This window comes from Parasteatoda tepidariorum, chromosome 1 (genome assembly GCF_043381705.1).
Source record: "Parasteatoda tepidariorum isolate YZ-2023 chromosome 1, CAS_Ptep_4.0, whole genome shotgun sequence".
Classification (NCBI taxonomy): domain Eukaryota; kingdom Metazoa; phylum Arthropoda; class Arachnida; order Araneae; family Theridiidae; genus Parasteatoda; species Parasteatoda tepidariorum.
Genome location: NC_092204.1, coordinates 82,191,945 through 82,208,569, shown reverse-complemented (window position 1 = coordinate 82,208,569; position 16,625 = coordinate 82,191,945). Strand labels below are relative to the sequence as shown.

At 28.7% G+C, this 16,625-nt stretch overlaps 1 protein-coding gene across 1 annotated transcript in view; it reads right to left on the bottom strand.

Annotated features, from left to right (window-relative positions):
• The window catches only part of LOC107447755 (low-density lipoprotein receptor-related protein 1B), a gene marked incomplete in the record, with an annotated part of 75,546 nt that overhangs the window by 12,783 nt on the left and 46,138 nt on the right, over positions 1–16,625 (bottom strand). The window contains 7 exon segments of the mRNA XM_071185854.1: positions 4,484–5,255; positions 10,290–11,640; positions 12,557–12,754; positions 13,177–13,376; positions 14,241–14,443; positions 15,471–15,614; positions 15,808–16,011. Of these exon segments, the coding sequence (XP_071041955.1) occupies positions 4,484–5,255; positions 10,290–11,640; positions 12,557–12,754; positions 13,177–13,376; positions 14,241–14,443; positions 15,471–15,614; positions 15,808–16,011 (3,072 nt within the window).

Genomic DNA, 16,625 nt, shown 5'->3' with positions numbered 1-16,625 from the left:
AGTCTATGTTTTATACTGTTTTTTCTTTTTCTTTTATTTTATTTTCTGTTTTTACATGTTATTTTTACTTTTTGTGTTCTATTTTATTTGTTGTAATTTTTGTTAAAAAATTTTTTTGAGTGCTCCTCACACTATTGTATTAATATATTTTGCTTTGGCTTTATTAATACAATATCAGAAAGCACTCTGTTTTGCGGATATAATCGTGTGGGCTGATGAAAAGATTATATCTTTTTTTCGGTTTTTTTAAATAAAATTTCATCCTTTATTTATTTTTTTACTTTTTTTTAAACTGTTGTTTGTTATTTTTTTACTTATTCCCCCCCCCCTTTTTTTCATATGTCTAGAATTTTTCTTTGTTTTATCTTCATTTTGAACTTACTTATATATATATATATATATATACATAAAACCACTGGGTGCACTTTCATAATAGTCACCTGAGACAAAGCGTTCAATAAATTGTAACTTGGACAATGTTGGTCAATTTTATCATGTAAAAGACAATGAAAAAAAGAACAAACAAACATATTTTCTGTTTGTATACCTTTACGCTATCTAAAAATATAATTCGATTTACCGTCGTTGGTCAGAATGTTTGATTACAAAGAAAAATAAGAGATTCAATTCAAGCAATCTTTAGGGCAGTTTCGTGGTATGCAAGCACCTATTACTGAGTTGAGTTTCATGATCGGATTTTGAAAAACCCTAAAAATATCCTACATTGTGCAAAAAAGGAAAAAATTGCTAAAAACTAACATGTATCATTTTTATGTGATAATTAAAAAAATAATTAAGTGTAATTAATTGAATTTTGAAATAAAATTTATTGCATTTGAGTTTACTTGCCTGAGATACAGTATTTAAGAAAAAAATCGCATTATCTCCTATTATTTAACCCTTTATAAAGCTTTGGTAAGTATACTTATCACGAACTTCAAATTTTAAATGACTATGAGAAACTATTTTCATACCTATGGTTGGTTCGACCATCTGCAGGTCAATTCAGGGAATACAAAGAAGGGAAAAAAACAATGAAGGGTTTTCGTTACATAAATGCGAGTAACAATAAAGGTTAGAGTGCACTTGAAAAACATTTTTAAAATTTATATTTTAACATTTAAATATAAATCTAACTTAAAAGTATCTTTATCATGCTTCCAGCTTACCTTGCGTTGAAGATACTACAACGAAGATTAACAAAGCAATTATTATGCGTGGAATCATTGTCTACAATTGATTTCTTAACTTACAATTGAGTTAATATTTCGAAAATAGCAAATAATGTTTTGCCTTAACAAGCATTAAATGAGGAAGTCTACAAAGGGGTATATCAGCAACCGGAAATCAATAAAAATGTCTAGATAAAAGACTCTTAACACAAATAAAAAAAAAGCTTTACTACTTATACATTTTATCTCACGAAAATGCCATTTTTTCTACAGCAAGTCAAGACATTGGGCATTTTTAATAAAGACTGAATTACATGATAAATAGTTTAAAAAATTTACCATTAATATCAAACTGTACTTTTTTTATTTTATTGAAAGTTATAAAATAGGGCACACGGAGAAATTTTTTATGTACCAATTTCGTTGGTTTCGCGGGAAAAGCTTTTCAAAATTATATTTAAACGGTCCCTTGTAAAGTATAAAGTAACGTTTTCGAGAAAGAATTCAATTTTTGACTATCATTATGTTTTAATAGTTCTGTAATGCAAAATATACGGCACCAGAGATAGATTCACTTAGAAACTAGTCCAGAAAAAAAAAAGACTTAATATTGACAATTCGTAAAATTAATTTTTAAAGAATCCCTCTGAAACGTAAAATTTTGAAACACCTTTTAATAAATATAAAAAAAATACTATTATACACTATTACTATAAAATTACGATTAATAATAATAATTTACGATTAATGATAATGAAAATTACTATTATTTACTATTACTGTAAAATTACTATCAATAATAATAAGAAGAAATTACTCTATTACTGCAATTTTTTGAAAGAAATGACAACTCGAATGTAAAGTGATAATGCATTTAAAAAAGACACGCGTAGAAAATTTTGAAAAAGAAAATTGTATTTCTGGCCGTCATTTTTGGAAAAAGTTCACCGATGCAAAGTGTTTGATACGATTTCAGATTGACAGACGTAGGAAACATATACTAACACAATTTCTTAAATATTTCAGCACGGTCCTTAAAAATTAACAATTCTTAGCAATTTTGAAATAAAGAATTTTCTTGTGAAATTGTGATACCAATGTACGATCATACTAACTATTGCGACTTTACTAACTTTAATATTATTTTATTTGTTTTGAACTAAATTTAGAAAAACGTGCATGGTGGATGATGTACGAGATCTCTCTTTCTCTGAAAACTCAAGACCCTAACACTGACTGCATCATCGATTATTATCACATTTATTTAAGAACTAAACATGAATGAAATTCCCATTGCATCAATAATTTGTCTCTCTCTCTATTAAAACATTGTGAACGATGCCGCCGCTGAGCTGAGTGCTCAACTTTACGGTAAATTTGTTTTGCTGAGGAAAAACTATAACAGGGGTGGCGAACTTTTATACACCAACGTGCCAATTTTTCTATAAATTTATTTAATGAGGTCATAGACGTGCCGTCAAATAATTTTGACTTCGTGATTATTGGGAAAATAATACTTTGTTTTTAAAATTGCAAGTTTAAAATCTATTTGGCACCTTGGCGATTGTAGTTGGCTCACCAGAACAATACTCAGCTCAATTACTCTAACAATAAGACTTCACTGNCCCTGAACTATAACATCCAAAAACCCGAAATTGAGACTAAGTGTAGAAAAATGTGCCAGCAGTACGATAGAATAAAAAAAAAGATTAATCTTTGATAATTATGCCAAGAATTATTAACTGATAAACTTGTAGTATAAAATACCATGAGGAATGCAGAGCAACTACAAGTTACAATTTTAAGTACTGAAAGGGCTATTTATATTTATAAATTTTTTTCGAAATTGTTGCAAAAATTGTCAATTGTTGCAATTGTTCAAGTCAATTGTTCAAAAATTGTTGCATTTTTAAGTGCCTTTTTCGTAAATTTTTTATCGTTTTTTTATCTCTAGATTGAAAGAACGTTAACAAAGCCGACGCTGTTTTGAGTGTTCAGCTTTACATTACATTTTATTTTGCTGCGCAAAAATTATATCACTTAGAAACTTAAAAATACGAATATGAGCAGAAAAATATACTGGCATTACAGCGGGATAAAAAAATCTAACAATTAATAATTAGTTCGAGAATCATTAATCGTTAAACTTGCACTAAAAATACCACGTAGGCTGGTCTTTAGCCTGCATTCATGCAAAGGTGGACTTTGGCGTACCGAATGAGATATTTTTGTTTATGAGGTTAACAGAGTTTTTTTTTATTATTATTATTCCAAATTGTGTGATCGAAAAATATTGCAATTTAAAGTGCTTTTTTGCGAATTTTTCGCACTTTTTTGGTTTACATAACTTAACGTTACATTATGTTTCGCTGCACAAAAACTACCTAACTTGGAAACTTGAAATTCGATGGGGTACAAGAAATGGAACGGGAATATAATAGAATAAAAACGATAAAACGAGAGTTTAATAGAATAAAAAATATAATAGAAATTAAAAAAAACACTCTATACTTAGTTCGAAAAGTTGAATGTCAAAATCGAAGTAAAAAATGTAATACAGTAGGGTACTTAACAACGCAGAAATGCAATTTGAGTTGAAAAAGCTGTGCAGATTTTATTTATAATTTTAACCGATGAATACTGATATCTGCATGGCCGTGCAACATACAAATTCATTCATGTTTTAGTATGATGTGATCTACATGCTAACAACTTTTCGACCATAGAATCATAACCACAAAGGATAAGAATCTGGGAGATCATGCAACACCCTCTAGAAGGGAGAAGGCCCCTGTACGGATCAACTTAGTAGGCAGACGAAAAAAGATAAATTGTACAGTGGGGAAAAAATAAGAGATGTCACAACGTTCGGACTACTAAGGGATCAGATTTCTCGTTTATTGTAACCCATGCAAAGCCTTTCTCACTTCCAGGTGTTGGGTTACATCAATTTTTATTCAATCAGGCAATTCAAAATGTTTCACAATTACAGAGTAGCAAAAAATATAGGGATCATTTTTGAAAGTTTTTATTTCCAAAATTTATTACATAAATTCAGCGATGCTTCTCAATATGTCGACCTCCTGGCATAATGGATTCGTCTACAACGCTTCTTCCATGATTTTAAAGCCCGCAAAATGATTTCCTAGGGGATTTTCTTCATCTCTTCTCTAATAGCTTTTTGAACGCCTCTCATAGAAATTCCTCGCTTATTCAGTTTGTTTTTCAGATGTTCCCATAGGAAATAGTCGCATGGTGCAGCATCAGGACTGTTTGGAATCCACTGTTCTGGTCTCAGGAATTGCACTTGCTGATCTGGGTGACCTTAGATGCATGCGATGGGACAGAGTCCTGATGGAACACAGCATCAACATTAGGGTATAATCTGCAGTAATCATCCTTAAGAAAGGGCTTTAATATCTTCTGTATGTAATACTCAGAATTTATTTTGGCCCCAGGCTTCACAAACCGAGGTTTGGTCACACCATGGGCGGATATGCCCATCCAAATTATTACGCCTTTGGGATGAGGCACCGTGGTTGATGGTGTCAAGTCTCGCCTGTTCTGCCCACGGCTAAGATATTGAACTTTAGATTTAGCATTGGTATTAGATAGATAGATCCAAGCTTCATCAGTTGTAATGAACTTTCGCCATCTGTCCTTACGGAGAAGCTTGTAAAGGGGCCATGAACGTTGCCTCCTTATTTGCACCGATCTCTCACTTAAATGATGACATTTAGGTTTTGTATGGCATTTTTTCGTCAACTTTAGTTTTAGTTGATTGCTTACAACTTGCTGACTCACGTTAAGAGCTTTAGCCATGCTTACCTGTGTTGGTGGGTCCGGTTTTGATGTCATCTTATCAAGCTTCGGCAAATCTGATTTCTTCAATTTGCTTGACCGTCCACTTCTTTTTGGTTTTGCATTATTTTGTAACGATCCAAGTTTTGAATTCTTGATACGACTGACATGGCTGAGTGAAATCGCAATACCTTTCTTTTTAAAATGGGTTTGTATAATCCTGTGGCTCCATCGAAGTTCCAAAAATGCTTGTACTTGACCAATTAGCTTTTTGTCAAATTTCTTCAAAGGCATTTTTGTGATTTTATGAAATAGTATTGCAATTGAAAGTCTAATAGCAGAGCTTTAGATCAGTATGCTATATATGTAAAAAGGTTTTAAAACTTTAGAAGTAGATAACCACAAAAGTGATCCCTATACTTTTTTGTTACCCTGTAATGTGCGGTAACATAAAATGAATTAGGGATTTAATGATTACTTTAAGCATTTTGCTAAATCAAATGGCTTAATGTCAATGGTGGCATTTTGCTAAAAAAAAAGTTCAACACCTATTTCTGATTGATTTTCCTGGGGTCAATATATTGGAATGAACGACACAGTGCAAACGTTGTTATGGGTGTTAAAAGTGTTAAAATAGTATGGTGTCTATGGGATAGCAAACAAGACTCTAAGCCTAGGTGGTTAATTGGGGGGTCATACGAGAAAACATAGACCAGACACGGTTTTTCTAAAGAGGAAACATTTATGATTCCTTTTTTAAAAGATTTTGCAATGCTAAATCGGTTAAAAGTAAAAATAAATTATCATCTTAAGTGGGTGGTTTGATCAATGGCAAATAAATGTGTGAAAATATAATCAATTTATCAAATGATTGTTCTTAATGCTAAGTTTGATTTCATAAAGGGTAAAAATATTTTGAATAAGAAATTAACTTAAATGAAAGAGTAAATGTTATAAAAATAAATTTTAATGAACAATTATAAAACAATTTCAATGCAACAGCATTTAAATTAAAAAGCATATTCTTTTTGCTGATGTTATCTTCGAACAAATTTATAAATGGAATGCTAATTTATACTGAAATTTAGGTAATTAGGATATTAACTTAAATCTGAAATAGACAAATGAAGTTAAAAAATAGTTTTATTTTAAAAAACAGTTATACAACAATTTATACATAACAAATTCTAAATTTAAAAAAAAAAAAACATATTTCAGTTCCTCTTATTATTATTGTTTATTTACTAATATATTGATAACAGGATTACTTGATAATTTGACTATTTATTTTGATTTGATTTCAGAGAGTAAAAACATATTTCATCCATTTATTAATTATAAGATAAATGCTTTTGGAAAAATAACTATGTTCCATAATTACTTCAAAAGTTTTTTTAAAAAATTTTCTTATTTTCATGTAAAAGAAACGAATTAACAGTAAGATATGAAATTTATTAATGTTTGTAAATGTTGGTGGGGGAAAAAACAACCACAACAGCTTTAATTATCAAATATATTGATGATTGATCTTTTTGTATTCAAATTCAACTTCCGTTCTTTCAGAAATTTTTCCAATGAGAAAACATTTTTCATCAAGTTATTTAATTTTAGGTATATACTTTCAAAGGAAAAAAACTGCAGTCTTTAATTATTTCAGAACATTTAAAAAAAACTTTAATTTTCAGGCAAATGAAGAAAAAAATTTCATTAAATAACTCTGAACTAGTTACGTTTTACTTGAAAATTGTTTGTAGAACATAATTTATAACAATTAAATAATTCTGTTTTAAATGAATAATTGCAGTACAACTACATAAAAAAATTTTAAAAAATTATTTTTTTTTAAAAATATATAAAATTGATTTATTCTTTTTCAAAAATAGCAACAAAAAAAAGTTTTTTAATACTCAAAGGGTGTTTTGTCCAAAATTCATTTGATATTTATCAATTGAAACTTGAAGAATACTCTAGTGTGGATTTCATTAGCGTGCTTATAATATGATATGAGCCCAATGTTAATTACAAAAAAGTGAATTTCTAAACAATATGGAACACTGGTCATTCAAATATAGAATTCATCACATAAACGAAACAAATCTTTAACAATTACAAAGAACACTTGAAGTACTTATTTAATTGGATACACTTGAAGTACTTATTTAATTGGGTACACTTAAAGAATGAAGAAATTATGATTGATTTTTAATTCTCAGACACATTAAATTTTCAAATCACAAATCTCAAAAACAAGCACAAAATATTTACAAACACACTAAAATACAATTACATCTTAAATATATCACAATAAGAAATGCATACATTGATAGGAACTAAAAAAAAATACAGCTTTTTCTCTAAGTGTATGATATATATGATGATGAAATCAGAATGATGAAATTTCAAAAAAAATAATAATAAATTTTCTTAGTAATACAAAATCCATGATACATGAATTTATTGATGCATCAACTTATTTTGATATGCTAATATAGACAATATCTACTTTTTGTACTTATGTAAAAGTAAGCACTTTTTTATTTACGAATGTTGGGGCATTATGTAAGTTGTTTTCAACATTAAAAAAGATCATTTTTTAATTGTAACAAATGGAATGAACAGGAATATATTAAAGTGCAACAAAACATACTACAAAAAAAAATTACAAAATATTTAAATAATAGTTTGTTTTTTTTTCCATAACTAAAATCAAAAAAGAAATATCAACATCATTGTATTTAAAAGTAATAGTAAGTAAATATAATTACTTTTAGTTTGCAAATACAATCTTAAGAGAAATTCTTATTCTCAGAAAAACTTAATGTTAAAATAGATACAAAGCAGAATCATCAAGACTTACAGTAAATTGAATACTCCTAAACTAAATGAAGGAGCACAAACAAAAAGTATTACAATAGTTTGGACCACTTTCTTGTCTTAAAACTTAATAGATCGTAAAAAATTAAAAATCTTAAGCATCATGTCATGAGACTTTTGATAATGATTGAAGTAGCTTTCCTTTAAAATTATACAATATTGTAGTATAATTGTTGTTTTCACTAAAAATCAACAGTTTTTTCCAAAAATACAAATTTAATTCTTATAAAGATTGTTTTCAATTTTAAGTATTCTATACAAGGTTGAGGAAAGGAACATTTTTTTAAACGAAAGTTGCAGTTTATTTCTTTATATCTATATAAAAACTGTAGTGTTTGAAATGTCTTCAAAATATTAAAAAAAGACTCTTTGTGCCTTGAGGAAGGGTCCTACAATAAATTTGGTCCTGGAGCACATAAGACTTTCGTTCAGCCTTGATTGTACATATATAATTTACATTTAAAATTACTATTTATTTATACTAAAGATAAATATAAAATACTGAAAATAAAAAAAAGCTTTCAAATTCTTAAAAGTTTCGGATTTGTTCTCTCTTTTGCAAAATTCTACAAATATATTAATAACAACACACTGCAAACACTTTCTTATAAAAATAATTTCTAAGGAATAGATTGTAATATTTTTTTACTTAATTTGTAAATGAAACTTGATATGAACATTGGGAGCATTACATTACATCATTATAAAAAACTATTAAAACTAAGAAGAAAAAAAAGTTTTTTTTTAAAAAAATTTTATAATTAATGGAAAGATAAAATTTACTTGAGTAAACAATAAAAATTAGATCTAAAAACCTTAAAAAATATGGTTTTTAAGGATAATATGAGTTAAAATTTTTTTGTATGTATTTCAATTACAAATAGGAAAGAAACATCTTATATTAGCAAACATCTATTGCAATAGACAAATTTAGCAATTTTACATGTAAAAAATTAATAACTTTTAAACATATAAAAACCTTAAACGACCATTATTTTTTCATACACCATTCCCTCCTATTTTATACTTACGCAAATAAGTATAATGATATCACAATTATGATAAGTTATCACAAAAAGCTAAGTACTTTGCAACTAAATTATATGCAACAACACAATAATGTTGCTTATTTTAAAAGAATGAAAGCAATATGTACAAATGTATGAGTAAATATCACAAATATAACTTAAAAATTTTTACAAAAATATTATTCCTATATCAATTTCTATATAGAGAAAGAATGAGTTCTCTGATACTAAAATACATTATCTGCATTTGGATTTAAAAGCCACTATAAAATTTAGTTTTCACAATAAATAGGAAACACAAAAGAATATATCAGATGAATGCTTCTAATAAAATATGTAAAAATCACAAATAAAAGTTGACATCATTATCAAAAATATTTATCAAACAGCTCATCAATTTCTGAATATTCATAGAAATGATGTTCACTACATAAATTTTATTGGGATTTAAAAGCCACTGGAAGATCTATTTTTCACACTAAATTAGGAACTCAAAAAGACATTTTAGATGAACGTCTTAAAAACTATATCACAACACACACAAAAAAAAGATAAGAACAAAAGAAAAATATTTTACCAACATTCGAATTTCGTAGATAAATGTGAAACAATTTTGCATCATTTTTAATTTCATCAAATTTTATGATTGACAAAATAATATACAAAATGCATTTAAAAATTTTGGTGTAAGGCTGGATAACTTTTCTGAAAATCAAGAAAAAGTAAACTTGGGTACTTTTTAAAATTATGTATTAAGTTCCAGAGTGAAGCTTGACTTATAGCTAAAAGTCATGGATTCAGTTATGAAGACTGACTAAAGATTTAAAGCAAGTGTGACGTGAAATTGTTAGTTCTGAAAGAACTCCATTTGCTACACAAAGCAAGAAAGAAAGGGTATTAATTACATCAGGAGCCAATGACATTGAATGATCAAGATTAAATTACATGGCATTACCATTACCAAACAGTTTCAAGAAAAAGTGTTTAACTGTGCATTTTTGTACAGAATGTCTCCAAAAGCATCTCTTATCAATACACCCAATAATTAGTTTTTAAATACCTTGCACGGGATCCAAAAAATTTATACTACAATCAATATAAAAGTATGATTTAGATTTGTGCAAAGTATCAGGTCTAAGATTTTGATACGGCATGTGAAGTAAAGTGAATAAATGAGGATGATTGTAAATAAATGGCGTCTCTTACGTTTCAAATTCGAACATAGGGTCAAGATAAACTATATGGGTAATAGATCCATGCAACTTGAACACACACTTTAATAAACAAAACAATGGTTCATGGTTTGAAAATCAGAGTTGTTTTTTTTTTAACATCAGTAATAGTTGTTAGAATATTGTATGAATATTTCACACATTTTTGTCTCATTAAACAATTTAAATAATAATATTTTTTAAGGGGTTGTAAGAACAGGAGAAGGAGGTGGAGCAATAAGAGCAAGATTTTCTTCTGATAAATAGGAACTTCCAGGAGTAGGGGGCGATATAAAGGAGTTTGGACCATGAGAAAGATCTAATCCTGAACCATTTAAGGAAGAGGCATAAATTTCACTTTCCTCACATATATCCGTACTACAGGGTGTGGGTGGGGGAGCAAGATTGATATATGAATGATCATTGCACTGATAATGTCTGCAAGGACGCTCATTATAATAAGAACCATGTTCATAATCGGTGCTGCTTGCGGCAATACTTGGAGGAGGATTAATTAATTGGGTATTATACATCCTGTCTAATGACACTCCAGTAATGTTATTATGATCATAAAAGCTGCTACGGCTCTGAACTCTTGATGGTCTTAAATCAGATATGGGTTCATAAAAAGAGCTATGAAATGAAGAAACAGCAGCACCTCTTTGTCGGTTTATGTCATTCATAGAGCTGAATTCGCCATTGCATATTGCTGAAGGCTGCATCTCTATTCTAACTTCATTTCTCACAGTTTCTTTCTTTTGAAAAAACTTCCATTTTTTTGCAGCAAATGCACAGAAAATCAATAAAATAAATGCAGTTACAATAGCTGGTACGCTCCATATGAACTGCGAGTTAGGTTTTGCTGAGTGAGGTTTTTCCGAAACGCCACAGCTAGCAGGACTCTCGTCATGCCCATCCAGGCAATCTCTTTGGGAATCGCACACTTGAGTAAGACTAAGGCATTCTCTTGAAATAAGACACTGGAACTTATTCATTTGACAGCACTCTTCATCAGAATGATCTTTGCAATTAGGAATACCATCGCATTTCAGCATTCTTTCAATGCAGTCTCCATTATGACACCTAAATTGTCCTGTTTTACAAACTTCACAGTTATTCTCATCTGAACTGTCACTGCAGTCAGATCTACCATTGCAAACCCATTCCTTTGGTATGCAAGCTACACCAGTTAAGCATCGAAACTTATCAGGAGAGCAAATCGGTATGTCAATGCAAGAAGTTCCATCTGTTGATAAAACTAAATCCACTGGACATGAACAATATTTTTTATTACTTTCAGTTGTAAGACATATATGGGAACAGCCCCCATTCTTAATAAAACAAGGATGAGAGGAATAGCTTCTAGGATCAACATAGTTAACACCTAATAAGTTAACTAAATTTAGTATACGCCTCTGTACTCTTTGGCGATTTCCACCACTATCTTTATCAGCCATTTCAATGATTTGTTGATCATTATCTATCCAAAACATATGCTTTCCAAGAATTGTCAAAGACACAGGATATAAAATAGGTTCAGAAACCAGCAGTTTTCTGAAGGAAAAAGAAAAATTAAGAGTTACTTCATGAGACTCTATTACGTGTCAAAAAATTTAGTTAGAATAATAAATCAAACTATAAGTAGTACTAGTTCATATGTCAGGCATTCTAATTACCCATACCCTATGCTATACTACTTTAAATTAAAAGGTTAACGGTTACTGTCCAATTTTTTGCCTCAAATGTTGCTATTTTTACTGAAATCTTTTTGAATGTTATTAATTATTTTTGATGAAAATGATAAAAATCTTGCAAGCAGATGTTTATAAGCAGAATGTTTTATAAATTGATAATTTATGCATTATAAGATTTTTAGATAGAAATATTAAAAGTTAAACTTTACTGATTTAATTTGACTTAACTGCAAAAATTAGAGTAAATACAATTTTTAGAGTTAAACCTTAACTTTTTAATTTAAAACTACATGTAATGCAAAATTTTTCATTGTCAATACATTTGATCCTTAAGAGATATCGCTATATTATTCTTATTTAAGTAATTTTGGATCTCTTGGAAATAAAAATACAAGACGAAAATAAATATTTTTTTTTTCTGGATGAAGTATCATTCTGTACCATATACTGTCGTAGTTTAGGAATTTAAAGAAAAATGAACATTTTACAGCCTACAGAGAGAAAAAATTTCGTGGCAAGAACAAATACATAATTATGATAGGAACATTAAAAAAAGAATATGCACACGCAAAACACCTATATTCTCAGTTTTTAAACCACCATATGAGATGAAATTGAATGCATCTCTAGAGCAAGACTATAATTAGTTCTTACAATACAAACTGTATTTATAAACTACTTTCAGATTTTAGTATGATCAGAATCATATCAGAAATGGGGATTACTTACTATACTTAAAGAATTTACTAATTCTGTGAGGGGAAAAAATTACTTACCTATCAGTTCCAAATATTGTTGCTCTTTCAATTGTCTTTAGTACAGCATCTCCCCAGTAGATGTAACTGTCTAAAATATCAACTGTCAATGATACTGGAGAATCTAAACCAGTAGAAAACAGTATTTTCCTCATTTTTCCATCCATATTAGACCTTTCTATGACATGAGTATGGATCATATTTACCCAAAATAAGAATCTAGTAAAAGAAATCAATGCTTATCAAATGATAAAAATACATTCTTTAAAATTGCAATACATTCTAATTTAACAAAATTGCAATCAAAGCTTAATTATTTTGAATGCATTGTTAAGCTCCTTTATACTTTAATATTAATATAATTATTGAAAAAGAGTATATTTTGATTTCTATTGAATTAATTTTAAAATATCGAAATTAAATTTATAAAAAAAAATTTTTAAAGTCAATTGAATAGTAATTTAAAAGAATATTAAAAAATATGCAATTAATAAACGTAAAAATAGCATTTTATAGGATGTTTCAATCAGAAAGCAAATAACTTTACTACTAAACTAAGTAATAAGTTAGTATTAAATATTTAAATTGTTAATAATTTGAAGTTCTCAAGTTGGACTAAAAATAGAAACTTTAACTCTTACCCTTTTCTTGGATGTAATGCTATAAAACGGGGCTTATTATCGACATTTCCGATTACTGTGCCAACAAGATTGCCATTTAAAGTTGTGATGTTTATAGTATTGTGTTGAGAACAGGACCAAAATACTGTGCGGGTATAAGGATTAACAGCAATAGAAAATGGTTGAATATCATCGATTGGATTTGGAACAACAATGCTAACCTAAGAAAAAATAAAATTAAAAAACTAACATTTGCAATTAATTTATAGAAGAACGAAGTTTTAATTATTTTGATGATTACCTTATGTAAATATCACATAAGTAATAAAATAATAATATAGGAAAAAGTGAGATTTTTAAGACAACAAAGTTTAGCATGGTGCTGCATATTATTTCTAAATTGGGGGTGCATAACCATTTTCGGAAGGAAGCAGCAGAAAAAAAATGCAACTTTCATGGACTGCAAAAAATTCAGTTTTTATATCAACTGATAATAACCTAATTATTATTCAACGTAGTAAAAATAACATCAATTTTCCTTAAAAACTAAAAAAGGAAGTACCACAAATAAATATATTTTTGAATAAAAAAATATTTTAAATTTTGCCTACTTTGACTGCATGTTTTTAATTTTTTTGAGGAAAAAATAATTTCTTACAGCATATAAACTAATTACATACTCAATTTTCAAATAAACCTTAGAAATACATTTGTTTTGAAAATGTTTTGGTTACAGCAAATTTTTCTTCAAAAAAAATAATAATCAAATGTTGAAAGATTTAAATTTTTGCCAGAACCTTTACAATCGGGAATTTTAATGTTATAATTTCAAAATTTCTTCAATCTTTATTGAAAAGCAGTAATAAAATTTCTATGTCAATGTTATGCAGGTTTTACAAATTAATTTTAGACTGCAAAACCAATAGCGACACAATTACCATTTAAGGCATTCGTTAGGCCTCCGCGCAGCAGGTTTTTCACTGCTGATTTAACTGTGAATTCCATAAAATTAGATTAATACTTTCATAATGTAACTAAGTTTTTAAACTAATAATTAAAATTAGTTTATAAAATTAAAAACTAACCTTTGTTCCATTGACATGGCTTTTCTTAACAGTTTTAGATCTGCCATCAATCCAATAAACAAATTGGTCAACAGGATCATAATCTAAACCTTTTACGTTTTTCAAGTTGGGGATTGAGAATTTAATTTCAGGAGAGTCCAATGTATCTATCAGAAATCTATTTATGCTGTTACGTTGGCTAAATAGCATAAATGCCTTGGGATCTAAATGAAAATAAGATATATATATATACATATACATAAATTTTAAAAAGCAACATAAGAGGAACACATTTAAAAAGGGAATCAGAAAAAAAACAATTAATCACTTCTATAGTGTAACAACACAATGAGTAGAACTTAAAAAAATTTGTTATAGTCTAATTATAACCTGATTTATCTGTGCATAATTTATGTATGTTTATTGATGTGAAGATTATACTAAAAGACATTTTTTCAGTAAAATAAAGTGGATTTATATTTTATCTTGAATATCTAGATAACTTAATGATTTTGAACTATTGAAATGCAAGTCATGTAAAGATATAGTTTATTAAATCGGCATGAACTAAAATTATAAATCAATAGTGTAAACAATAAGCCATGGAACTAAAACACCACAAAACTAATATTTAATCAAAAATGATGATAATAATAATAAAGAGAGCCGTGATGGCTCAGGTGGTAGAGCGTTTGCCATCCAATGAGGTGAACCAGGTTTGAATCCCAGCGATTAGCCATTCATAAGAATTCTGCATTCGACTTGCACCGACCACAGTGTTGAAGTAAAATATCCTCAGTGGTAGACAGATCATAGGTTAGAGTCCTTTTGTTGTCAGGCTAGCCATGGGAGGCTATAGTGGTCTTCCTCTCCATGTAATGCAAATTACATGGTTAGCGGGTTAGTTCCATCAAAAAGTCCTCCACAAAGGCAAAATTTCTCATGATACTTGATCCAAGAGTTCCCTTGTTTTCTGGATTGCGTTCAAAATTACAAGGCTACGGAGTTGAACATTAGTAGTCGTAAACTCAAAAATTGGGTCGACTGTTCAACGTTTAAAAAATATAGAAATAAAATAATAATAAAGGAATATTTCACACAGCTTGAAAATTTTAGATTTAAAAAAGTTTAATATCTTTGGACTATCCAACCCCTATGATACAAATATATATTTATAGTGTAGCTATCTGCGAAGTCATATTAAGTGTTCACCACTAAGTTCAAAGCTTATAGATACTAAATGGTGCTTACATGAGCATGTTTTGTTATCAGAATTTAAACTGTAGTGTGTGGGACACCCACAATGATTGATGTAAGTTTTGGATTGAGCAGATGCAGGTAAACCTAGACAGAGATGAGCACATCCTCCGTTGTTCAAAGCACATGGATTCCAACCTTCAAAAAGTGAGAAATTACTTTATAGTAAAAATAAAATTATGAATCATAGAGAAATATTTTGAGCCTTTATGCAATGTTTTTAAAATGACTAATTTTTATGTATAAATTCGAACACAAAAATTGAATCTAGTCTTATTCACTTTAATCTAAAATCACTTTTATACTTCAGTATTTTTTTTTATGAACTTACCAAATTGCCTAGATTTGTGATAGACTTGTATGCCTAAAACATTTTCAGGCATTATTTGAATGGTTGTTCGGTTGCCTCCGTTACTTTTATTAGCTCGCTGAATACTTTTATTATCCCAATCAGTCCAGTAGATATAATCAGCATACTGAGTTAGACCATATGGTTCATAAATGTCTTCATCAATAACTTGAACTCTGTCATTGCCTAAAGACAAAGTACATAAAAAAATTAAAATCAAGAAAGAAGTAAAAGATTTTGATTGGTGATAACTCAAAGCAACTTGAATGAAAAGTACAGGGGTGATTGAGAGCCCAAGTCAAAATTCCGGAAAATTTCAAATTTCGGTGATTGTGAGCCCAAGTTATATATTATAGAGTTTAAAAAAAAAAAAAATTCTGTTTAAATTGAACAATCAGAAAAAAATGTAAACAAGGTTTTTTTCTTCCTTTTCTCAATATTTCTTAGTTTACTTAAAATATATTTAAAATTTTACACATGCCTATGATGACCTGGAGAAGTAATTAAAATTTATAAATATGTCTTTCTTTCTTGAGTTTATGATTATAACTCTGATAAAAAATGAATATTAATCATGAATATAAGCTTATAAAGTATCTCTCTGGTTCTCCCTTACAAACAAATAAAATAAACTGCGTTTTTAAGTTTCACCTTTGAAAATGTGATTTTCAGAAACTTCTGTGATCAATTATTTTTTTAAACGTCTGGATCTTCGATTTCCGGAAACTGCCGGATCACTGTTAGCGAAAAATCGAGAAATCCAGATTTTTTATGGAGCACAATCAGCCCTGAAAGTAGCA